Source organism: Prionailurus bengalensis, chromosome B1 (genome assembly GCF_016509475.1).
Source record: "Prionailurus bengalensis isolate Pbe53 chromosome B1, Fcat_Pben_1.1_paternal_pri, whole genome shotgun sequence".
NCBI classification, from domain to species: domain Eukaryota; kingdom Metazoa; phylum Chordata; class Mammalia; order Carnivora; family Felidae; genus Prionailurus; species Prionailurus bengalensis.
This window is the reverse complement of record NC_057344.1, coordinates 165,842,140-165,869,210: the sequence shown is the minus strand read 5'-3', so window position 1 is coordinate 165,869,210 and position 27,071 is coordinate 165,842,140. Positions and strand designations below refer to the sequence as shown.

General features: G+C 40.3%; 1 protein-coding gene across 1 annotated transcript in view; it reads left to right on the top strand.

Annotated features, from left to right (window-relative positions):
- The first annotated feature begins 211 nt into the window (after nucleotides 1-211).
- The window catches only part of NIPAL1 (NIPA like domain containing 1), a 31,079-nt gene continuing 4,219 nt past the window's right edge, over nucleotides 212-27,071 (top strand). The window contains exons 1-5 of the mRNA XM_043572719.1: nucleotides 212-327; nucleotides 13,137-13,424; nucleotides 16,752-16,808; nucleotides 25,161-25,251; nucleotides 26,756-26,916. Coding sequence (XP_043428654.1) covers nucleotides 282-327; nucleotides 13,137-13,424; nucleotides 16,752-16,808; nucleotides 25,161-25,251; nucleotides 26,756-26,916 — 643 coding nt within the window. The 5' untranslated portion in view covers nucleotides 212-281. The remainder of the gene's footprint in view (nucleotides 328-13,136; nucleotides 13,425-16,751; nucleotides 16,809-25,160; nucleotides 25,252-26,755; nucleotides 26,917-27,071) is intronic.

Genomic DNA, 27,071 nt, shown 5'->3' with positions numbered 1-27,071 from the left:
CCGGCTGCGCGGCCCCAGCCTCCGACCACAGCGGCAGGTGGCGTTCCCGCCAGCCACAGGGACCAGGATCTGCAAGCTAGGAGCCGCCTCCCAGCCTCATATCTCGGGGGCGTGGCTCGCGAGGAGGCTCCAGTCACATTGGCTGAAGCTGCCCGGGGGCGGAGTCAGTGCGCGCCAATGCCAGACCCTGCAGCTCCGCCCCATCGCGGGTCCCGGGGGAGGAGGAGAAGCCCAGGTGGAGGAGGAGCGACGCCTGCTCCGGGAAGCCCCGTCTGGGGGCCATGGGGGCACAGGTGAGGCTGCCGCCTGGAGAGCCCTGCCGGGAAGGTGAGTGTCTGTCCCCGAGCCGAGGGATCTGGCATCTGGGTAGCGATGACCGGGTGGGCGGTCCCGGGTGCTTGTGGGGAAGAGACACGAATACACCCGCTCGTAATGCATTCATTCTTGAGTTTACGCATTCGGTCTTTCAGCCAGTCAGCCAGTCAATAAATATTTATTGGTGCCTATAATAAGCCAGGCTCTGGGAAAGCCTGAGTCGAAAAAGACATAAACTTGGCTCTCCCTCTGGTCCAGGAGGCAGAACCCACGTAAATTACAGCGTGCCGAGTGTCGGGACGGGGAAATTCAGGGTGCTGTGGGAAGATTCTCGAGTCTCGTCTGAGAAAGACTCTTCCAGAGTCCGCGGTCGAAGTCACCCGGTGGGCAGAGGGCGTGCCCGGGGACGGGACGGGAGTCTGGTGTGGCGCCCTGCGCTGGCTCCGAGAGGGTCACACACGGTGGAAGGTCAGACGCCCTGGACCTCGGGGCAGGGCGCCGGACCCGCCTGGGCCGTCCACCTCTCTCCTCTGTCTTCGAGATGAACACTTCTGCAACCCTGCTAGCCTCGCGTCTGGCTCGCTGTGCAGCCACCTCTTGGCTGCCTAAGGCGAGAGCCCAACAGAAGAGGAGACCGGGAACCGGGCGCAGTGATTTGTATAGGCTTGTTACTGCTGGGGTTTCGGCCCCCACTCGAATCCTGAAAAATCGCTGGGCGAGGACGCCACTTGCCCTTTGCCAGCTGTTTACAACACTAGCAGGCTTTCTGAAGTCTCAGTACAGAAGGCGCGTGTGAGCTGGGACAGAAGTAGGGACCGGAATACCTGAGGGCATGCCACAGGACAGGAAGGGTGTGCCTCAACCGACGTGACAGCTTTCAAGGTGTCTAGGGGAACGCGGATTTCTAAATTACCTGGTATGGACAGGAAGGGGGAGGATTGAAGGGCGTGGTAAGAATACCTTCCCAAAGTTACTGAGCATTTCCCGGTTTTTCTCTCCTCTGGGCTCCTCCGGAGTATCTTTGATGTGGGAAGTTTGAACTAAAAAGACGTTGGGTGGGGGGAATTGGAGGGGGAGACACTGAGCTAATCAAAACTATGCCCAGCAAGAGAGAGAAGGGACACAAAGAGAAAACGCCTGAACAATTCAGGAATTACTCAAAAGGTGAGATTTTGGAAGTGGTTACTAAAGCAGCCGGATCTGGAATTATTTCCTAGATAGTCAGGTTGTGTGACCTTTGTCTGAATAATTCCTAAACCAGTAAGTCAGACTGTTAATAACACATCCACCCTTGTTTACCCAAGGATCTGTAAGTAAGAAGGGTATGTGAATTACACTTGCTCTAGGAACAGGTGTTTTTCCTGCTTTGCTCATGCCTTTAGTTCCAACAAGAAATACTCAAGCTCAATGCTTAATACCTGTGATGAATTCTATTTGTGTGGGAAAGACCAGAGAAATCAGAATCCTTGTCAATGGTGGGAAAAGATTGGGCTCTGGCATGAGTCTTCTGCACTATGACTTAACCTCCTTGAGTCTTCATCAATAAATTGGGAATAATTCATACAGTTTACAGTTGTGAGATTACATAGGAAACACACAGTTCAGGGCCTGAAATGGAGTAGAGTCTCAATTTTTCATTCATTCATTCAGTCAGTCAGTCATCCAAATAACAGGAGTCCCATGTGCCAGGCACTGACCTAGGTGCTGGTATGAAGGGATTCACAAGACAGTCTAGTCCTAGACTCTAGTTATTTTTGTTTTTATGTATTTATTTATTTTTATTATATGAAATTTATTGTCAAATTAGTTTCCATACAACACCCAGTGCTCATCCCAAAAGATGCCCTCTTCAATACCCATCACCTACCCTACTCTCCCTCCCACCCCCCATCAGCCTTCAGTTTGTTCTCAGTTTTTAAGTCTAGACTCTAGTTAAAGCCTTGCATGCAGCTTACTGTGTACAAGGCTGATACTATGCAAGAAGCAAATGAATAAAAAAGGACATTACAAGAGTGGTAAGTGTTATGGATAATGTCTTGAGAGAGTAGGGGGTGTTTAGATTGGGTACTCAGGGAACACCCCTTAGAAAAAGTTGTATTTGAGCTGAGGCCTGAATGACAAAGAGTCCATCATGATATCTGAGGTTAGAATATTCCATTTGGGCTTCCATGAAGAAAAAGTTGACCCCATGTCTTGGTTTTGACTCTTAAAACCATAGACGCTTCAAAAAACCTTCTAAGCCAAAATTTTCTATAAATAATAAGTAAGTACATAAGTAAATAAATAATACATATGAAGGTTTTTTTTTATTTAGGTTTTTGATATTATGTCACATATTCCACAGATCTCAATTTCAGTCCAACAGCCAATAGGAGCTTATTACTATGAAAATATGACACCATGAAAATAGAATGTAAGAAATATACCTGTCACCTATGAAGCACCAACTGCATGAAGATTGTGTACCATGGGACTGTAGAAGGTGATAAAGGAAACAAAGGACAGAAAGACTGGGCTGTAAGGAGGACAAACCATATATTCCAGGGCCTCTGCTTGAGAATTCTGAGCTGGTTTGGCAGTAGGGACAATAAGCTGGAGATAGAGAGGACCCAATGGTTTTCAAAGTTTTTACCAAGTGGACTACTTTTCCAGGGTGCAGCCAGCTAGCAGAATAAAAAATGACATAGATGGTTTTTAAGGCTAATTTAGTTTGTCATGGTTCTGAGAAGAAGAAATTAAGGAACTGTATTCTTTGAGGACTGGCTGTATCTCTCTTGTACTGATTAGGATATGTCCCGTATTCGTGTATATAATCTCAAATTTTCAAAACGGGTTTGCATAAAGATGTATCAGTTGATCTTCACGCATAATTAAATTCTATGAATTTTATTACGTAGTCATTTTCTCCTTTTTACAGATACAGAAACCAAGGCCCAGCCAATTGAATAATGTTTCATAATTAGTGATCAAACCAGGCACAAAATTATTTGGGCCTTTGTTTTTCTGTAGGTGCCCAACCCCGTTTTCTGGCTCTGTTGGATGCAGTGGTATTCATTTTAATGATTCTGAAATCTTACTCTAAAAAAATTCTTTGTTATAAACATTTCTCAAAATTTCACCAAGTGGGGGCGCCTGGGTGTGTCAGTTGGTTAAGCATCCAACTGGCTCAGGTCATGATCTCATGGTCCATGAATTCGAGCCCCACATCGGGCTTTGTGCTGACAGCTGGGAGCCTGGAGCCTGCTTCAGATTCTGTGTCTCCCTCTCTCTGCCCCTCCCCCACTCACACGCTGTCTCTGTCTCTGTGTCTCTCTCTCAAAAATAAATAAACATTTACAAATTTTTTAAAAATTTCACCAAGTGAGCACAACGTTTATTATCAGGAAAATTATTTTTTGTGTAATAGATAGCTGCTTTTCTACTGCACTAAAAAAGATTGCCTCCAGATTTTTACAGGTTGGTTTTCCAGCCTTCCATAGATTTCCCAAGTGCTGAAATTCAAGAGTGCTTAAAGGTAGTTAAAATTCTCAACTAAACGTTTTCCAGGAAACAGTATGCTCAAAATTGTTTAGTCTAGGGGCGCCTGGGTGGCGCAGTCGGTTAAGCGTCCGGCTTCAGCCAGGTCACAATCTCGCGGTCCGGGAGTTCGAGCCCCGCATCAGGCTCTGGGCTGATGGCTCAGAGCCTGGAGCCTGTTTCCGATTCTGTGTCTCCCTCTCTCTCTGCCCCTGCCCCGTTCATGCTCTGTCTCTCTCTGTCCCAAAAATAAAAAAATAAAAAAATAAAAAAATAAAAAAAAAAATTGTTTAGTCTAATATTTAATATGGGCTATACATAATTGTTTTTATTTTTGTAAGTTTTTATTTTAATTCCAGTTAGTTAACATACAGTGTAATATTAGTTTCAGGTTTACAATATAGTGATTCAACACTTCCATGTATCACTTAGTACTCATCACAAGTGCCCTCCTTAATCCCCATCACCTATTTCATCCATCTGCCCACTCCTCTCCCCTCTGATAACCATCAGTTTGTTCTCTATACTTAAGAGTCTGTTTCTTGATTTGTCCCTCTCTCTTTTTTGCCCCCTTTGCTTGTTTGTTTCTGAAATTCCACATATGAGTGACGTCATATGGTATTTGTCTTTCTCTGACTTATTTCACTTAGCATTATACTCCCTAGCTCCATCCATGTCATTGCAATTGGCAAGATTTCATTTGTTTTTATGGCTGAGTAATATTATACACACACACACACACACGCACACCCCACATCTTCTTTATCCATGCATCAATCGATTGACAATTGGGCTGCTTCCACAATTTGGCTATTGTAAATAATGCTTCTATAAACATAGGGGTGCATGTATCCCTTTGAATCAGTGTTTTTGTATTCTGGATGGTAGGGTAATTCTATTTTTAACTTTTTGAGGCACTTCCATACTGTGTTTCACAGTGGCTGCACCTGTTTGCATTCCCACCAACAGTACATAAGGGTTTCTTTTTCTCCCCATCCTCACCAACACCTGTTGTTTCTTATGTTGTTGATTTTAGCCATTCTGACAGTTCTGATATCTCATTGTAGTTTTGATTTGCATTTCCCTGATGGTAAGTGATAATGAACATCTTTTCATGTATCTGTTGATGATCTGTGTATCTTCTTTGGAGAAGTATCTGTTCATGTCTTCTGCCTGTTTTTTAATTGGATTATTTGTTTGGGGAGTGTTGAGTTTTATAAGTTCTTTATATATTTTGGATACTAGCCCTTTATCAGATATGTCATTGCAAATATCATCCCTCATTCTGTAGGTTGTTCTTTTTTAATGGTTATTTATTTATTTTGAAAGAGAGAGTGTGCATGCTCATGCTGAGTGAGGGAGGGATAGTGAGAGGGAGGGAGAGAGGGAAAGAGAGAGAGAGAATCCCAAGCAGGCTCCATGCTCAGTGTGGAACTCAATGTGGGGCTCCATCTCAGGAGCATGAGATCATGACCTGAGCCTAAATCAAGAGTCAGTTGCTTCACTGACTGAGCCATCCAGGTGCCCTTCTGTAGGTTATCTTTTAGTTTTTTTGACTGTTTATTTTGCTGTGCAGATTTTTATTTTAATGAAGTCCCAATAGTTTATTTTTGCTTTTCTTTCCCTTGCCTCAGAAGACATATCTAGAAAGAACTTTCTATGACCAATGTCAAAGAAGTTACTACTTGTGTTCTTTTCTAAGATTTTTATGGTTTCACAGCTCACATTTGGGGTTTTAATCCATTTTGAATTTATTTTTGTGTATGGGTAAGAAAGTGATCCAGTTTTCCCAACACCATTTGTTGAAGGGACAGTCTTTTTCCCATTGCATATTTTTCCGGGTTTGTCAAAAACTGATTAACTATATAATTGTGCATTTATTTCTGGGTTTCTATTCCGTTCTATTGACTATGTGTCTATTTTTGTGCCAGCACCATACTGTTTTGATCACTATAACTTTGCAGTATAACTTGAAGTCCAGAACTGTGATACTTCTAGCTTTGCTTTGCTTTGCTTTGCTTTGCTTTTTCAAGGTTACTTTGGCTATTTGGGGTCTTTTGTGGTTCCATACAAATTTTAGGATTGTTCTAGTTCTTAAAAAATGGTGTTGGTATTTTGATAGAGATTGCATTAAATGTGTAGAGTGCTTTGGGTAGGATTGACATTTTAACAATCTTTGTTCTTCTAATCCACGAGCATGCAATGTCTTTCCATTTCTTCGTGTCCTTTTAAATTTCTTTCATCAGTGTTTTACAGTTTTCGAGTACAGATCTTTCCCCTCTTTGCTTAGGTTTATTCCTGGCATCTTACTATTTTGGTACAATTGTAAATGGGATTCTTTTCTTGATTTTTCTTTTTGCTGCTTCATTATTGGTGTGTAGAAATACAACAGATTTCTGTATGTTGATTTTGTAACCTATGACCTCACTGAATGAATTTGATTATCAGTTCTAGTAGTTTCTTTGGTAGAGTCTTTGGAGCTTTCTATATACAGTATCATGTCATCTGCAAATAGTGAAAGTTTTACTTCTTCCTTACCAATTTGGATGCCTTTTGTTTCCTTTTGTTGTCTGATATAAATGTACCTTATTGCAATATTGTCCTTTAAGTTCCTTTCCTACATCTTCATTCTTTAAGCCTTTTTTTAATTTCTGGAGGATTTTATCTTTAGTGCTTTAGTACCTTTAGTAATATACAGATTGTAAGGTGTGAAAAGAACAGCGGGTTATGTAGGAGATTTGATGGGCAACAGTCCTCCTACAGTACTTGGCTTCCAAACACACCGATGGTGGTAAGATCTCGGTTAATTTTTTTTTCTTTCATCAAGAGTGTCTTCTCAATTTTACTTTGGTTAATTGAAATCATGGTCTTCTTACCCAGCCTTAACGGAGTTTATATGTAGATATATTACTATGACTTGCTTTCCATATCTGCTCAAAATAATTTCTCATTCTTATTCTGTGCCAAATTATTTCTCATTTCTATTCTGCTCCCCTTGTTCCTGTCTGATAGTTCTCTCTCACTAAAGTTGTCAGTCAGCTTCAGGGGAACAGAGACCTGTTCACCTGTTTTGTTGATCACTATCTCACCTGTTCTTAGAGCAGGGCCTGGAACACAGGAATTGCTTAATAAGAATTTGCAAAGTGTTGAATAAATGAATACCTAACATAATGCCTTGCATGGTAGGTGTTCAACAATTATTTTGTTGAGTAAATAAAAAGCGGTGCCTGGATGGCTCAGTCGGTTGAGCATCCAACTCTTGATTTTTTATTCAGGTCATGATTTCATGGTTCATGAGTTTGAGCCCTGCGTCAATCTCTACACCAACAGTGTGCAGTCTGCTTGTGATTCTCTGTCTCCCTCTCTCTCTGCCCCTCCCCTGCTTGCTCACTCGCTCTCTCAAAAATAAATAACATTAAACAAAAAAAGAATTTTTTTTCAATGTTTTTATTTGTTTTTGGGACAGAGAGAGACAGAGCATGAACGGGGGAGGGGCAGAGAGAGAGGGAGACACAGAATTGGAAACAGGCTCCAGGCTCCGAGCCATCAGCCCAGAGCCTGACGCGGGGCTCGAACTCACGGACCGCGAGATCGTGACCTGGCTGAAGTCCGACGCTTAACCGACTGCACCACCCAGGCGCCCCAAGAAAAGAATTTTTAAAAAAGAAATAGATATATGAATTTACAAGGCTGCTATAAAGCCATAATGAAGCTGTGAGAAGAAGTTTGTTTCATGGGCAGTAAGGTGATATGATGGAAAGTGAGAAGTTTCTTTAGAGTGGGTAGGCAGGAAGGCCTTTCTAAGGAAGTACCATTTTCAAGTAAGAGCTCAATGAGGAGTAGTTAGCTTGCCAGCCACTACCCAGGCTAAGGCACACGTCACAAAGCTTTAAGGTGAGAAGGAATTTAGTTTATGAAAGAAACAGGACCAAAAAAAATTGTAGGGAATGTGGTTAGAGAGATAACAGGAGGCAGCATCCTGTTAGCCCTGATAGACTATGGTGGGGATTTTGGAGAAAGGAAGCCATTGTAGAATTTTACAGGGAGAATGACAAGTTTGGACCTACTAATCTAAAGACTCATTTCACCTGATGTTGCCCCCTACCACACTTTCACCTCATCTCTTGCCATCTCCCTTCCATCATCCCAGTCAGCCTCAAGCACACCACTGCCTCAAGATTGTTGCATTTATACATAGCAGAAAGGTTTGTCCACTTCATTAAAAAAAAAAAATTCCTTATTCTAATTTTACTGCTTCCCATGGAACTCAAGATATGTAGTTATTAGTTTACTTGTTTGTTTCCCCTCATTAGAATAAACATGAGAGCAGGAATTCTATGTTATTCATCATTGTATCCCCAGCTTCTAGAAAATGCCTCACGGACAGTAGATACTCAATAACTGCTGAATTAATGATTGAAAAGACAGCTAGTGTTATTTCAGAGAATGAATGAGAGAGAGAGATGCAATATAATGTCAGAGCATGTAAAGCTTTTAAAGAGTCCAGGATGAGAAGTTTAGATTTTGTTATAATAACAATGAAAAGTCATGGGGTGGGAGAGGGAAATTAAGCAGAGGAATGACATAATCTGATTCACACTGGCTGATATTTGGAGAATAAATTGTAGGGAATATAAAGAGATTCATTTATTTATTTATTTTTGTATGCTAATAGGAATAGACAAGTGTATCAGTCAGCTATTGCTATGTAATATATAACCCCAAACTCAACGGCTGAAAACAACAATCATATACTCTTGCCAATGTGTCTGCAGATCAGCTGATGGTTGATTGAACTAACCTGTGTTCACTTGGGTGTCTCTGCATCAGGCTACATGTCCGTGCAGGCTTGGCTCCTTCCTGTGGGATGAACTTAGATCTGCTCCATGTATTTTCATTCTGGGGCTCAGGCTGAAGGGGCAGCAGTTCCTTAGGGAAGCTCTATTCCTGACCAATACAGAGGTAAAAGAGAGTAAACCTAAGCACATAAGTGCATTTGAAGCCTGTCTTCATATCACCTCTGCTGTTGTCCCATTGACCACCAACTCACTTTCAGCCTGACCTCAGGGGAAGAACGCTCTGCCCACATCAGGAGGTACGAGGGAGTAAATATTTGCTGAATAATAAGCCAAACTAACACATAATATAGATGGTGAGACAATGATTTCCTCAAACTGGAAATATCTTGTAGTGATTAAAAATGCAGTTTTATGCAATCATTGACTTCTTAGGAACCAACTTCCTACTGTATGTAATAAACTGGACAATTTTAATTATTACTCTCCATAGGCAAATTGTACCTGAAAAAAATTATTCAAAGTATTTCATCTTTGTATAAACATTAATAACTTTCAACTGGCTTTATTTTTACTTTATGTTTTTACTTTTCTGAAATAAGAATACTGGCCTGGAAATTGGCCAGCCAAATACTTGGCTGTGATTTAGGCAATTACATGGCTTTGGCAAGTCACTTAATAATCTTGGCATCGGTTTCTTTAAAATGTCTTTCAACTCCAAGTGCCTGTGAATTTAAAGCTGGTGTATCAGCAACATTTATGAGCCACTGGGATTGTAAGTAAATTACTCTGGGAACAAAGATAGCTTATGATCAAATCACAAATTATAGAAGGCATCTTCAGAATCATTGAGTCAAACTCCCTCATTTTAGAGATGAGGAAATTGAAGTCGAGAGTGAATACTTAACTTGTCCATGTTTATAGATAGCAACAGAGCTCAAGGTGAGGAAAGGTATACAATCCTACAGACAATTTAACTTTGTTTTTAAATTTTTAAGTTGTATGTGTATAAGTGAACTTTCACACTTGTACATAGAACATACATATCAAGTTCAACAATATGAAACTGCTATTTTCATGGGGTCAAAAATTGTCAGATATCATTAATTATATGTTTCAACATAACTACAAACGTTAGCAGTACTGTTTGGAGAGCAAAAATGTTGTACATTACCCAAATGTCCACCAACTGTAAAATAGAAAAATTGTGAGATAATCATACGGTGAAATTCGGTAGAACTAGGCAAAAACAAACCCTAAAGCCAGGTGCATCAACACTGATAAATCTCAAAAACAAGCAAGTCTCCAAAGAACCTACTGTATGACTATATTTTATAAGGTGCAAGAGGTAAAACTAAATAATTTATGTTTTAAAGATATAGTCATATAAGGGAAATCTTTTTTTTTTTTTGGTAAAGAATAGGGATCTTTTGCAGGAAGTCAGAGATAATGTTAGAGATAATGTTTTATTTCTTAAATTGGGTGGTTGACACATTGATGCATATTGAATTATTTTTCTTTATAACTGACACATATTTTCTAAATATTAATCACTCAATATTTACACAAATTAATAATAACAGTACCAAAGAATTAATGCATGCTCCCTGCTTGTAGGAGTATGAGTTGGTTCCATCATTTTAGAGGCTATTATAGTGTCTATTAAAATAAAATATAACGATGGGTGCCTGGGTGGCTCAATTGATTAAGCATCTGACTTTGGCTCAGGTCATGATTCCTCAGTTGGGTTTGTGGGTTCCAGCCCGATGTTGCTGCTCTGTGCTGACAGCTCAGAGCCTGGAGTCTGCTTCAGATTCTGTGTCTCCCTCTTTTTCTGTCCCTCCCCCGCTTGCACACGTGTGCACGCTCTCTCTCGCTCTCTCTCTCTCTCTCAAAAATAAACATTTAAAAAATAAAATATAATGAATGTAATAGATTTTCTCTGTGTTGAATAAAGTTTAGATTAAACTTACTTTGTTTACTAGAATCTTCAGAAGCCAACTCAGATATCTGATCCCTCTGAAATACTCCACAGACTCTCTGCCCACACACTGTACTTCACCCATCTGTCTCCTTCTGCCCTACACTACTCCACACCCACCAACCCACCCTTCACCCCCCCCACTTCCTGCTTCAGTCACATCTGCTGTAGGCTCCTCTCATCAACATGCACCCAAAACATAAAGCCATTTCTCGAAGGTCAGAAACTAGACAAGATTTTTATTATTGTTCCTGCCGTAAAACTTGCACATTAATATCTACTGTTCACAATAAGAACTTACAAAATACAACAAAGATTATTTGCTTTCCCTTATTGCCCTCTGCCCCCACACCCCCCTAAAATGTCGGAAACATTTTGCTGTGTCAACAGCTTAGAAAGAATATTGTTTCACTGGAATGAGACCTGCCCACACTGTTTTCCCAGATGAAGTTTTGGAATGGTTATGTTAATTACATAGTAAGTAACACCACTGCAGCCATGGAATTCACTGGAAAGTCAAGTCAGATGTTTCCTCTCTCAGGAATTAACGGAATGGAAACTCTTACTATGAAAATCATTTTCCATTCTTGAGGTTTAGATGAGATGAACAGTGACTGGAACAAGATTGCTAAGGGCTAGCTTGTTTGAAAATTTGTAGCAATTCTTATTAAAACAACCTGCCTGAAAATTCCTCAATGTTATAGACTATACCTATAGCCATAGAATTCTTCTTGGAATATTTAGCAATTTTGACTTAGAATTTATGCTGTATCTTTGAAACAGTTTATTCATTTTCAAATGATAAGAAATAAGTGAAATAATAATCATGAAAGGCTTGAATTCAATTATTTTACCTTTTTAAGGCCTGAATTTTATAGTTGTTTCCTAACTTTGTAAGTGGTAAATTCAGATAACTGCATAATGTCAGAGAGGCATTAATACAGTTACCAAAGTTTTATCCCTAAGACATCATTTGGTCAAACTGTTTTGCCTTCTTAAGATTTCTGAGATGTAAAAAAAAAAAAAAAAAATTGAGATGTAAAACTAATTTTTTTCATTGAACTCTAATATTGTAGTTGATTCATTTAGCTTTGCCTTCTTTGTTAGAACGGAAAAAATATGCTTTTTAAAGACAAAAATGAAACTAACATAATACTGTATGTTAACGATACTTAAAATAAAAATAAAAGGAAAAAAGTTAGAAGAGAGTCAGAAAATCTAGTCACAATGTCACTTGGTTCGCAGCTAGCTTTTCAAGTGGAGAACAGATTAAAAGTTTTTTACAGGGGCAGCTGGGTGGCTCAGACGGTTGGCTGTCCTACTTTGGCTCATGAGTTGGATCCCTACATTGGGCCCTCTGCTGTCAGCCTGGAGCCTGCTTGGGATCCTCTGTCCCCTGTCTCTCCACCCCACCCTCACTCATGTGCAGGTGCTTTCTGTCTCTCTCTCTCTCAAAAACAATCGGGGCACCTGGGTGGCGCAGTCGGTTAAGCGTCCGACTTCAGCCAGGTCACGATCTCACGGTCCGGGAGTTCGAGCCCTGTGTCGGGCTCTGGGCTGATGGCTCAGAGCCTGGAGCCTGTTTCCGATTCTGTGTCTCCCTCTCTCTCTGACCCTCCCCGGTTCATGCTCTGTCTCTCTCTGTCCCAAAAATAAATAAACGTTGAAAAAAAATTAAAAAAAAAAAAACAAAAAAACAATCATTTAAAAATAAATAAATAAATAAATAAATAAATAAATAAATAAATAAATAAATAAATGTTTCTTACATTGTCTATCGTGGGTTCATTTGTGTTTTTGCATTTAGCTTTCAAATTCCAAGGCACTTCTAATACCGGGTCTGGTTCAGTAGATTTACATGTTTATTTGAATCCCATTCTAAGAAAAGCTTACTGAGGTTTAATTCATTTTTTTATTAGATTCTATTTAATTTAGGAGAAGGGAGAGGAGTAGACCTGAAAAATCATTCTCTTCAGGGAAAGTAGTACAGAACCCTAAACCCACTTTTAAATACGTTTTCTGAAAGGCACAGTTCACACCCCACAGAATGGGTTAGCTGCATTTCCTATAACATTCTGACCGATGGATTCCCCTGCCCGTCCCTATGCCCAGGCATCATAAACACTGCTCCCCAGGAGCCATGCTGATCATGAGGAGTGAGGTGCGTGTGGGGGACAGTGATGGATTAATGAGCACAAGTCACGTTGCTGTTTTGCTAGAACGAAGAACCAAGCAAATGTTGTCCAGATTCTCCAATTTATAAGATTCACCAGACTTTCAGGTGAAATCTCTCATTTTTAAATGATGACAACTAAACAATTTCAAAACATTTTTAAGAACCTGTGTGAGTCAAACGGAACGTGTCCACAGGACTGGGAACCACCTCCCGGAGACTTCCCTTCATGCAGTAAGAAACAGAGTTTCAGTACCATCCACTTGGGTTTCTCTTTCTTTTTACAGAAAAGGGGTAAACATTAATGTATCTCCTTTTTGTGTTTGTTGACATTTCCTTCTTTCCTTTTTTCCAGGCTACATGCTATCTCTAGTCTGTGCAAACTTCTCCCAGGCCTGGTGTGAGATCACAAATGTGTCACGACTGCTGGCTTCTCCTGTCCTCTACAGGGACCTGAATTCCAGCTACAGGGACCTGAATTCCAGCATAAGCAACTTGATCATTTCTGCAAATGTAGAAAACAGATACAGTCTGTATGTAGGCCTAATGCTGGCAGTAAGTTCCAGTATTTTTATTGGCTCCAGCTTCATACTGAAAAAGAAGGGCCTCTTGCAACTGGCAAAGAAGGGCATTACCAGAGCTGGTAAGAAACGGATGCAACTAGAGAATTCAAGTTTCTGCAGAAATAATCCTATTGTAAGACCTTAGTGCTACAGCAGTAATATTTTACTGTCTCTATCTTATTCCCTGTCTCTGTGCTTAGCAAATCTCCTCTGTGGTGTCCAGGATTGAGCCTGCTGTGTCTCCTTCAGGGTAAAACTAAAATTCTTGTTTCCAGAGGTTTAGAATGTGGAATGAATTCTTCTTTCATAGCTGTTGTGTGTGATTTCAGTGTTCAAGGTCAGATGCTGCTTTCCTGCTTAACACATGTCAGTGGCTTTTCTTTGCACTCAGAATAAAATCCAGACACCTTTCCACAGTCTTTGACCTCCTGCGTAAACTGGCCCTTGCAGACTCTGCAGCTTTATCTTCTGCTACTGTCCCTATCCCTTACTTTTCTCTGGTTCCTGGAATAGACCAAGTTCTTTGCCACCTCAAGGTCTTTTCCTTTTGCATGGAACGCTCTTCTCCCTGCTTTTCATTTGGCTGACTCATCCTTCGGACTTCAGCTTAAATATCATCACCTTCCCTGGTCTTCCTCTCTGGGAGATGTCCCTTACCACCTTCATCCCGCCCTGTTACTCTCTATCATTGCCCTAAGGGTTTCTTTAATTGTACCTAAAAAATCTGTCACTGTACATTTTATGTTTATTTACTTGTTTATTGATAGTAGATTCACAAGAGCGGGAACCTTCCCTAGCATAGTGTTTGACACCCAATAAGTATTTGTTAAATCAGTAAATGGATAGCAGAATTAGGTTGCTGTTACTATAGTGATATTTCACATGCTAAGTAACTTAGCTTGACTACCCTCCATTAACCATGAATTTCTATTCTTTCTTATCAAGAATATCATAGAAGAGCTAAATAATATTCTAAGGTTCATATGGAAAAATGACTACAAATTGCACAAATAGGTTCATAAAAGTACTATTGGAGATTTGCACTATCAGAAATAAAACATACTATAATGCTATAGTAATTAAAACAGTTTGGTACTGGCACTAAAAAAGATAGACAAAAAAATGAAAGATAATTGAAAACTTATAAAGGGACCCAAGTACGTATAACAATTTAATATATGATTTTTTAAAGTGGCATTTCAATTCACTGGAGAAAGGATGGCTTATTCAATCAAAAGTGTTAATGGGGCACCTGGGTGGCTCAGTAGATTAAGCATACGACTCACGACTCATGACGATGTCATGATCTCACGGTTAGTGAGACTGAGCCCCGCATCAGGCGCTGCACTGACAGCATGCAGAGCCTGCTTGGGATTCTCTCTCTCTCTCTCTTTTTGCCCTACCCCGGCTTGCATGAGAGTGGGTGCGTGCACTCTCTCCCTCTCTCTCAAAATAAATAAACATTTTTTTTAAAAGTGTTGAGACAATCGGCAAAAATTAGAGGAGAAAAATGTAAGAGTTTTACTTCATACTATTCAGCAATTTAAAATGAAATGATTTTTTTCAAAAAACCTCAAAGAAGGTCTTTCTAACCATACAGATAAAGGAAGAAGCTATTCTATATGAAAGAAGAGATTACCTAAATTGATTTTTTAAAAAATCCTACATGGAAACACCTTAACTGAAACTAAAAACCAAATGACATGGGAGGGGGGGCATGTTTCCAAAATATATGACAGACAAATGATATTAAGATCCATAATATATAAAGAGTGACTATAGGTGATAAGAAAAAGATTAGTACCCTAAGGTAAAATAGGCAAAGTACATAAATAAGAAACTCACAAAGCAAGAAATGCAAGTGGTCAATAAACAGATAGAAGTAAATATTATTTCACTAGTACCCAAAGAGACACCAACTATATAACAATGAGCTCCTGGGTTGTTGTCTACCATTTTAACAAGATTTCGTTTTTTCGTTAAAAGGCCTTATGCTGGTAAGGGAATTTGGAAAATAAATAGCCCTCCCAAACATTGCTGGAGGCAGCATATATGGGTACAAACTTTCCTAAGAGAAATTTGGTAAAGCTTAAAAATGTTAATGTCTTAAAACCTAATAATTTCACTTCTGGAAATGTATCCTAAGAAGTGAACAAGAATGACACCTATAGTTACATAACAGGATATTTATTTAAAGGTTTTATGTAATGAGAACAAAACTAGAAACTCGGTGTGTGTGTGTGTGTGTGTGTGTGTGTGTGTGTGTAGTTGCACACAGGTTAAGTAAATAATGATACGCCAGATTTTGAAGTAATATTAAGCCATTAAATAAGGACATGAGAAAAATATTTGCAATATATTATTAAGTTTTTTAAAGATAGATTATGAAATCATATTGTAATATTCCAGTTTAATCACTTGCACATTTTATAAGAAGAAAATCCTAAAGAAATAAACTACCTTGCAAGATAATCTTCACAGCTAATATACTCTGTTTCATTTAATTGTAACAAAATCTGGTCAAAGACACAGGATTAAGTATGTTGAATTGGTGAGAAAATTCCATTTTCTATAGCAAACATAGCAATGACTTTAGGTCACAGATTACAGTAAAGAAAAGATAACCCTTTGAATATCTCACGAAAGCTTCTTATCCTTTTCAGTAAACTAGAGAGAAACTCAGTTTCATGATGCCAAGGTAAAGAATAAGGAGAGTCCTACTGGCTAATACTTGTTGTTCTCTGATTGACTATCCAAAATCTCAAAAGCTTGTATGTTAACCATCTTTTTCCCTTCTAGGTCCTCATTAGGTACTGATGTAATTTACAATATACAGTTTTTGTCTTTAATTTTAACTGTGGGTGAAGCAAAGTATTTAGAGTCTATGTCCACATCTCTGGCAGGCATAAATATACTAAACATAATGATTAAATAAGATTTTCTTGCAAATGTAAAAACTTACTTTCTATAAAAATCAAAAGTGGGGCGCCTGGGTGGCGCAGTCGGTTAAGCGTCCGACTTCAGCCAGGTCACGATCTCGCGGTCCGTGAGTTCGAGCCCCGCGTCGGGCTCTGGGCTGATGGCTCAGAGCCTGGAGCCTGTTTCCGATTCTGTGTCTCCCTCTCTCTCTGCCCCTCCCCCGTTCATGCTCTGTCTCTCTCTGTCCCAAAAATAAATAAACGTTGAAAAAAAAAATTTAAAACAAAACAAAACAAAACAAAAAATCAAAAGTGACATAATCAAAACCAATAGAAGTGACCAAGTAAATAAGCTAAAGACTAGCTATGCTGAGTTGGCCTTACATCTTGCCTCTTCCAACCGTTTTCCATTACTTTTCCCAGCAGTCAGTTCTTTCGAACTTCTTCCTCCAGTTCCGAACTAAATTTTAATTGTTCTTATTTTCTTAGGACAAGGTGGACATTCTTACCTCAAGGAATGGCTCTGGTGGGCAGGATTACTCTCAAGTAAGTCCTTACTGCTGAGAATAGTGCATGCTTGTAAAATGATAAATAAATTACATGGGATTGCTCAAAAATGATTAGTTTATCTTGTTGGTAAGGATGGCATAAAGGTCTAGAAATTTTCGTGTGGGTATATGTTGTCTTACATACGAAGTAAGTCATATATATTTAGAATTAATTTTTCCTCTCCTCTCCCTGCACCACCCCCCATGTTCTCAGTACTGTCATAGAAAAAAGTTAACATCTGAAACTACTATATTTTATCACAAGCTTCCCCTTCTGTTATATTTTATTCCCCAGAACAATTGAGGGAAATGCCTTCTTCCCACATTTCCCTGCTCCTAATTCAAATCTGTGACTGTTCTAGCTGCATGTTGACTAACGAATGGCTGCATTTTCCTGGTCAGGCCCAAAATATGGGCAAATTAAAGTCCCCTCTGGGTGCTAAGCATGGAAGGAATGGAAAGAAGATGAAGGCTGTCAGCACCCCCCTCCCCCCAGACTTGCTCTGAGGACTCCATGAGACTGTTGGATGGGAGAGCACCTTGTAGATGCTCATATGCTGTGCAAATAGAAGGCAGTGTTGATGCTCACAGGCACGTTTGCAGATTTCTATCTCCTCCCCTAACTCCTCTGAAATCCCAACCCTAAAACTTCCAAAGATAGGAGCTCATAAACTGTAGTTTCATACCTCCTGCTCGTCATCTCCCTCTGCAGCAAGAAGCCTTAAACTTCCATTTATTAGACCTGGACCGAGAAGATGGCAGTGTAGGAGGACGGTGGGCTCACTGCATGCTGCTGATCATTTAGATTCCACCCACATCTGCCTAAATAACCCAGAAAACCACCAGACTAGCAGAATGGACTCTCCAGAGCCAAGCGTAGACAAGAGGCCCACGGGAGAGGGTAGGAATGGTGGAGAGGCAGTGCATGCTACACGGACTGGCGGGAGGGAGGCGGGGGGGGGGGCATGGAGGGGCGGCCCGCCTGGCAAAGCAGAGCCCCCAAAGTCTGGCTTGCAAAGGCGGAAGGGCTGGACTCCATGAGTTCTGACAGCCAGCAGGACTTAACATGTGCAATGTTAAAAGTGAACAGCTCTGCCCTCGGAGAGCAGCGAGGGCGAGAGGACATCGGGAAAGAGAGTTATTGAGCCCCAGAATACAGAGCTCAGCAAAGGCACTGGCAAGCGCCATCTCTCTCTCTCCCATCCCCCAGCCGAAATCCCAAAGGGAACCAGTTTCTGTCACTGAACTTGCTTGCACTGTGCAAACACCCAACGCTGTGCTTCAGTGGATCCATCCCTCCGACAGGTCTGCCTCTCTCCTGGTGCTGCAGGGCCCCTCCTGCAGGGGACCACTGACAGCAAAGCGAGCTAAGCCTGCCCCTCCCGCCCCTGTGCACCTTGCGGATCCATCCCAGCTAATAGGCCAGATCCCATCAAAGCATCACCACAAGCCTGGCAGTGTGCAAGTAGCCCAGACGGGGGCCACACCATCCACAGTGAGTCCTGCCCCTGGGGGAGGGGAAAATAAGGTACACACCAGTCTGACTGTGGCCCCAGCAGTGGGCAGGGGACAGACATCAGGTCTGACTGCAGCCCCGCCCACCAACACAAGTTACTCCAGACAGCACAGGGAAAGTGCCCTGCAGTTCTGCACCACCCAAGGGACTATCCAAAATGACGAAACGAAAGAATTCTCAAAAGAAACTCCAGGAAGTAGCAACAGCTAATGAATCAATCAAAAACGATTTAAGCAATATAACGGAACAAGAATTTAGAATAATAGTCATAAAATTAATCGCTGGGCTTGAAAAAAGTATAGAGGACAGCAGAGAATCTATTGCTACAGAGATCAAGGGACTAAGGAATAGTCAGGAGGAGCTAAAAATGCTATAAATAAGGTGCAAAATAAAATGGAGGCGACCACAGCTCAGATTGAAGAGGCAGAGGAGAGAATAGGTGAATTAGAAGATAAAATTATGGAAAAAAATGAAGCTGAGAAAAAGAGAGATAAAAAAAATCCAGGAGTATGAGGGGAGAATTAGAGAACTAAGTGATGTAATCAAACGGAACAACATCCATATAATAGAAATTCCAGAAGAGCTGAAGAGAGAGAAAAAGGGGCTGAAGGTGTACTTGAACAAATCATAGCTGAGAACTTCCCTGATCTGGGGAAGGAGAAAGGCATTGAAATCCAAGAGGCACAGAGAACTCAATTCAGACATAACTTGAATCGATCTTCTGCACGACATATCATAGTGAAACTGGAAAAATACAAGGATAAAGAGAGAATTTTGAAAGCAGCTAGGGATAAACATGCTCTAACATATAAAGGGAGACCGATAAGACTAGTGACGGATCTATCTACTGAAACTTGGCAGGCCAGAAAGGAATGGCAGGAAATCTTCAATGTGATGAACAGAAAAAAATATGCAGCCGAGAATCCTTTACCCAGAAAGTCTGTCATTCAGCTTAGGAGAGATAAAGGTCTTCCCAAACAAACAAAAACTGAAGGAATTCATCACCACTAAACCAGCCCTACAAGAGATCCTAAGGGGGACTCTGTGAGTGAAATGTTCCAAGGACCACAAAGTACCAGAGACACCACTACAAGCATGAAACTCAAAGACATCACAATGACTCCAAACCCATATCTTTCTGTAATAACACTGAATGTAAATGGACTAAATGCTCCAACCAAAAGACATAGAGTATCAGAATGGATAAAAAAACAAGACCCATCTATTTGCTGTCTACAAGAGACTCATTTTAGACCTGAGGACACCTTCTGATTGAAAGTGAGGGGATGGAGCACTATCTATCATGCTACTGGAAGTCAAAAGAAAGCTGGAGTAGCCATACTTATATCAGACAAGCTAGACTTTAAATTAAAGGCTGTAACAAGAGATGAAGAAGGGCATTATATAATAATCACAGGGTCTATCCATCAGGAAGAGCTAACAATTATAAATGTCTATGTGCTGAATACAGGAGCCCCCAAATATATAAAACAATTACTCACAAACATAAGCAACCTTATTGATAAGAATGTGGTAGGGGCGCCTGGGTGGCGCAGTCGGTTAAGCGTCCGACTTCAGCCAGGTCACGATCTCGCGGTCCGGGAGTTTGAGCCCTGCGTCAGGCTCTGGGCTGATGGCTCGGAGCCTGGAGCCTGTTTCCGATTCTGTCTCCCTCTCTCTCTGCCCCTCCCCCGTTCATGCTCTGTCTCTCTCTGTCCCAAAAATAAATAAATGTTTAAAAAAAAAAAAAAAAAAAAAGAATGTGGTAATTGCAGGGGACTTTAACACTCCACTTACAGAAATGGATAGATCATCTAGACACAGGATCAATAAAGAAACAAGGGCCCTGAATGATACATTGGATCAGATGGACTTGACAGATATATTTAGAACTCTGCATCCCAAAGCAACAGAATATACTTTCTTCTCGAATGCACATGAAACATTCTCCAAGATAGATCACATACTGGGTCACAAAACAGCCCTTAATAAGTATAAAAGAATTGAGATCATACCATGCACACTTTCAGACCACAATGCTATGAAGCTTGAAATCAACCACAGGAAAAAGTCTGGAAAACCTCCAAAAGCATGGAGGTTAAAGAACACTCTACTAAAGAATGAGTGGGTCAACCAGGCAATTGGAGAAGAAATTAAAAAATATATGGAAACAAATGAAAATGAAAATACAACAATCCAAACACTTTGGGATGCAGTGAAGGCAGTCCTGAGAGGAAAATACACTGCAATCCAGGCCTACCTCAAGAAACAAGAAAAATCCCAAATACAAAATCTAACAGCACACCTAAAGGAAATAGAAGCAGAACAGCAAAGACAGCCTAAACCCAGCAGAAGAAGAGAAATAATAAAGATCAGAGCAGAAATAAACAATATAGAATCTAAAAAAACTGTAGAGCAGATCAATGAAACCAAGAGTTGGTTTTTTGAAAAAATAAACAAAATTGACAAACCTCTAGCCAGGCTTCTCAAAAAGAAAAGGGAGATGACCCAAATAGATAAAATCATGAATGAAAATGGAATTATTAAAACCAATCCCTCAGAAATACAAGCAATTATCAGGGAATACTATGAAAAATTATATGCCAACAAACTGGACAACCTGGAAGAAATGGACAAGTTCCTAAACACCCACATGCTTCCAAAATTCAAACAGGAAGAAATAGAAAACTTGAACAGACCCATAACCAGCGAAGAAATTGAATCAGTCATCAAAAATCTCCCAACAAATAAGAGTCCAGGATCAGATAGCTTCCCAGGGGAATTCTACCAGACATTTAAAGCAGAGAAAATACCTATCCTTCTCAAGCTGTTCCAAAAAAATAGAATGGGAAGGAAAACTTCTAGACTCATTCTATGAAGCCAGCATCACTTTGATTCCTAAACCAGACAGAGACCCAGCACAAAAAAAGAGAACTACAGGCCCATATCCCTGATGAATATGGATGCAAAACTTCTCAATAAGATACTAGCAAATCGAATTCAACAGCATATAAAAATAATTATTCACCATGATCAAATGGGATTCATTCCTGGTCTGCAGGGCTGGTTCAACATTTGCAAATCAATCAATGTGATACATCACATTAATAAAAGAAAAGAACGATATGATCCTGTCAATCGATGCAGAAAAAGCATTTGACAAAATTCAGCATCCTTTCTTAATAAAAAACCCTCGAGAAAGTCAGAATAGAAGGAACATACTTAAACATCATAAAAGCCATTTATGAAAAGCCCACAGCTAATATCATCCTCAATGGGGAAAAACTGAGAGGTTTCTCCCTGAGATCAGGAACACGACAGGGATGTTCACTCTCACCGCTGTTGTTTAACATAGTGTTGGAAGTTCTAGCATCAGCAGTCAGACAACAAAAGGAAATCAAGGCATCAAAATTGGCAGCGATGAAATCACGCTTTCACTTTATGCAGGTGACATGATATTATACATGGAAAATCTGATAGACTCCACCAAAAGTCTGCTAGAACTGATACATGAATTCAGCAAAGCCGCAGGATACAAAATCAATGTACAGAAATCAGTTGCATTCTTATACACTAACAATGAAGCAACAGAAAGACAAATAAAGAAACTGATCCCATTCACAATTGCACCAAGAAGCATAAAATACCTAGGAATAAACCTAACCAAAGATGTAAAAGATCTGTATGCTGAAAACTATAGAAAGCTTATGAACGAAATTGAAGACAACACAACGAAATGGAAAAGCATTCCATGCTCATGGATTCAAGAATAAATATTGTTAAAATGTCAATACTACCCAAAGAAATCTACACATTCAATGAAATCCCAATCAAAATTGCAGCATTCTTCTCAAAGCTAGAACAAGCAATCCTAAAATTTGTATGGAATAGCCAAAGTAATTTTGAAGAAGAAGACCAAAGCGGGAGGCATCACAATCCCAGACTTTAGCCTCTACTACAAAGCTGTCATCATCAAGACAGCATGGTATTGGCACAAAAACAGACACATAGACCAGTGGAATAGAATAGAAACCCCAGAACTAGACCCACAAAAGTATGGCCAACTAATCTTTGACAAAGCAGGAAACAACATCCAATGGAAAAAAGACAGTCTCTAACAAATGGTGCTGGGAGAGCTGGACAGCAACATGCAGAAGAATGAAACTGGACCACTTTCTTACACCATTTACAAAAATAAACTCAAAATGGATAAAGGACCTGAACGTGAGACAGGAAACCATCAAAACCCTAGAGGAGAAAGCAGGAAAACCATCAAAACCCTCTCTGACCTCAGCTGCAGCAATTTCTTACTTGACACATACACAAAGGCAAGGGGATTAAAAGCAAAAATGAACTACTGGGACCTCATCAAGATAAAAAGCTTCTGCACTGCAAAGGAAACAATCAACAAAACCAGAAGGCAACCAACGGAATGGGAAAAGATATTTGCAAATGACATATCGGACAAAGGGCTAGTATCTAAGATCTATAAAGAGCTCACCAAACTCCACACCCCAAAAACAAATAATCCAGTGAAGAAATGGGCAGAAATCATGAATAGATACTTCTCTAAAGAAAACATCCAGATGGCCAACAGGCACATGAAAAGATGCTCAATGTCGCTCCTCATCAGGGAAATACAAATCAAAACCACACTCAGATACCACCTCACGGTAGTCAGAGTGGCTAAAATGAACAAATCAGGAGACTATAGATGCTGGAGAGGATGTGGAGAAACGGGAACCCTCTTGCACTGTTGGTGGGAATGCAAACTGGTGCAGCCACTCTGGAAAACAGTGTGGAGGTTCCTCAAAAAATTGAAAATAGATCTACCCTATGACCCAGCAATAGCACTGCTAGGAATTTACCCAAGGGATACAGGAGTGCTGATGCATAGGGGCACTTGTACCCCAATGTCTATAGCAGCACTCTCAACAATAGCCAAATTATGGAAAGAGCCTAAATGTCCATCAACTGATGAATGGATAAAGAAATTGTGGTTTATATACACAATGGAGTACTACGTGGCAATGAGAAAGAATGAAATGTGGCCTTTTGTAGCAATGTGGATGGAACTGGAGAGTGTTATGCTAAGTGAAATAAGTCATAGAGAGACAGATACCATATGTTTTCACTCTTATGTGGATCCTGAGAAACTTAACAGAAGACTGTGGGGGAGGGGAAGAAAAAAAAAAAAAGAGGTTAGAGAGGGAGGGAGCCAAAAAATAAGAGACTCTTAAAAACTGAGAATAAACTGATGGGTATTGAGGAGAGTACCTGTTGGGATGAGCACTGGGTGTTGTATGGAATCCAATTTGACAATAAATTTCATATTAAAAACAAAAAAACAAAAAAACTTCCATTTATTTTCCAATACCAACCAACACATTTCAGTACTTGTGTGGGCCTCCTATGCAAAGGAATTGGATAACTTTCCTTTAGTGTTAGAATCTAAAAAGATGATAAATAAAAATCATTTCAATGTGTCTATAGCCCTTTCAGTTCTGTTTTCTTACTTCATTTGAACAAAAGTTGACCAGGACATACTGGGGAGATTTCAGAGATTTGGATTCTTTTTTTCTCCTTCTCTCTCTCTCCTACTTGTGTCTCCCCACCCCTCTACCCACACGGTAGGATGAAAATATAAGGAGAATGTTATGTGGCTACATTTACAATTTTATTCTCATCATGTACAAAGTTCATGCTAGTTTTGAAGAGAGAAAAGCAGATGTCTACAACATTAGAGATTTTATCTATTGACAAACATACAGCACTTCAATTATGAAATTAATATTTTCCTGGAAAGCTGTCTATAAGAGATACAAATATAAATAATATCAAGTATTCAAGAAAGCTTAATTTTTGAAGAAAACTGCCATGCCTTTTCCTAGAAGAGCAGTCTCCTAATTTATCTGTTCTGGAATTTTCTATGTGTTTTATGATAGTTTCCCTAAAGCTGAGTACTCCTGAAGTTTTGCCTGGGGTGTAGAGGGGGAAGGCCGGGGACATAGCAGCCAGATGGAAAAATAAAAAGTATTCTGGTGTCTTTTATCTGTTCCAGAAGCTCTGTCTACAATATAAGTGTTTTCTTGGCTTAGTTTGCCCTTGTGAAATACTGGCTTCTGTTGGCAAATGTTCACGTGTGACCCCTAAGAATAATTTGGCTCCCAGACAAGAGTGTAGTTCTTAGAGGGATTTCCTCTCACTATAGAAATCATTTCACAGAGATCTAGAGTTCCTCAGATGAGAGAAAGATTGCAGGAGCACATCCTTATGACTTTAAAACAGCCCTCTGGATCTCCTCGAGCTTCTAAGATCCTGTGAAAGTGTTTTTGGATCTTGTGCAACTCAGACACCCCTGGCTACCTGGGCCTGTGGTAGGCATTTCTGGCTATCCCCTGCCCAGTCAGTAAATCTCTGCAAAGCACTCTAATTTGCCACATTGCTTTTTGTTCATTTGCGTAACAGTAGGTATTGTTAAACAAATAGAAAAATTCTTTGCTTAGGTTAAAGCTACCTCTAATTAGATTTTATCAGAGTGACCGAATATGTTCTTGGTAGTGACGTAACTAAAATCCCTATTGGAAGTCACTTAAAATGTGTAATCATCTGTTACCACTTTTTGCATTGAGTTCATATCACCAGGTATTCACAGTTTATCTGCATCCCTTAATACCAATCCTCCCCCCAACCTCCATTAAAAAAGTTAAATTGTTCCTTTTAGCTAGATCCGTCAGTACCCTTGGCATAGAAGTCTACCATTTTGTTTGTGTCCTTGGTTTGTCTCTTCTGACAAGTCCATCTCTCATATGAATACTACGGCTTGCTTTCCAGTGGGAGCCGGAGAAGCGGCGAATTTTGCAGCTTATGCTTTTGCACCGGCCACCTTGGTCACCCCGCTGGGTGCTCTGAGCGTGCTCGTAAGGTATGTGAGAAATGAGCTTGGCTTCTGTAGAGATGTCAATAGCATGATGAGCTTAAACCACAAGAAATATATTGCTAGGCATATCTCAAAACAAAATATCACGCAACTAATTTGAGAAGACACAATCAAGCGCAATAGAAATGAGAAATAAATTATGTTATTGTTGTTATTTAGAAAAACATGAGAGGGGGCCCAATTTCTTGCTAACATAAAATAATCACGTGTTATGTTTGTGTTTATTCAGTGAAGCCTAGGGGATTTTTTTCTCTCTCTTACCTGAACACATTGCCACGGCCCTTTTAGTCCTTTCTGTTGTCATAGTGGTTAATGACCACAATTATCAGAGGGTTTAAAAGCAGAGTGTTTGGGTTAAACTTCAACTCTCACTTAAAGTCTTACATTATTTGCAGGATAGTTATGTTTGGAGACCTCTGAGTTTCTTTTAGTAATGGAAACGGGTAATTTTCATGTTCCTAGAATGTCCATCTCATTTTTCTGAGTTGGTCTTTATCATGATCCCAGATGAATGTGCTCAACGGGCACGTGAACTCTTACAGTTAAGCCACAGTTTTGTTGCGCTTGTCTGTTCCTTTTATCTAACCACCTCTAGTAGAAAGCTTACGGCTAGGCCTACCCATTTCTTTTCACCTTCTTTGTAGGACTGTTGTGAGAAGTAAATGAGTCAGTACACAGAGAGCACTAGAACACTGTCTGTGCAAGGAGCGGTAATCAGTAGTAGCAGCAGTGTTTTGGCTGAGGCTGCAGTCCTCACAAGTGGCCACATGACCACGACTCTAAGAAGGCACCGAGTAACGGTGCCACGGTCTTGCGTGCAAATTGGTACAGATACAACCGTGATGGGAGTGCCAGGGCGTCAAGGGGAGGCTGGTGTGCAGGAATCACAACAGACCTGCTGGTGGAGCATCAGGATCCACTGTCTGGTGTCTGTGGTGAGGCCGACAGGACTTCCGGAGGCCATGACAACCAAAGCAGTGGGACTATTGGATAAGTGGAAGTATCAGGGCAGTAGCAGCCGGTAAGGAAATATTTCAATATTTTGGCAACCCATATGGTTGTACTTGTGCATATTAGCCAAACATCAGCCCTGAGCAGAGTGATTCTTCTTTAGGCATGTATCTGTCTTTGAACCTTTCGTGAGCACAGATCTCCTGAATGTATCAAGCCAGTATGATGTAAAAGATCTTCTATGTTGTTTGGCATTATAGGAGAAGATGGGGAAAATGAAAATGACTTCTCATAGGAAGATTACACAGATATAGAATGTCCCTGAAAACTCTTTAGGTACAAAAGCAATTAAGCAGATTTGATTGACGATCATTTCTGAGTTTTAAAATTAATCAGGTTTTTCAGCGTCACGTAGCATATTCAGATCAGTTGATTGGTGACTGGGATACAGGGTGCAACATGCCACAGTGTGACTTCTGAGCTGCTATGGGATCAAAAGCTAATTGAACGAGTGCTTTTGTTTTTCTTCTCCTAACAGTGCAATATTGTCTTCCTATTTTTTAAATGAGCAACTGAACATTCATGGCAAAATAGGCTGCATATTAAGTATACTGGGGTCAACTGTGATGGTTATCCATGCCCCACAAGAAGAGGAAGTCACTTCTTTGCATGAAATGGAAATGAAATTGAGAGACCCAGGTCTGTGATTCAACCGAAAGAAACTCTTACTCAATATTTGGTTCCATTTTCTCTCCTCCTCAAGTGAATTTGGGATAATACTGTAAAAGGCTGCAAGCCTCATGGTGGGTTGTGAGATACAGTAAGGTTTGACTGTATTACAAGTCTTCTGTAAA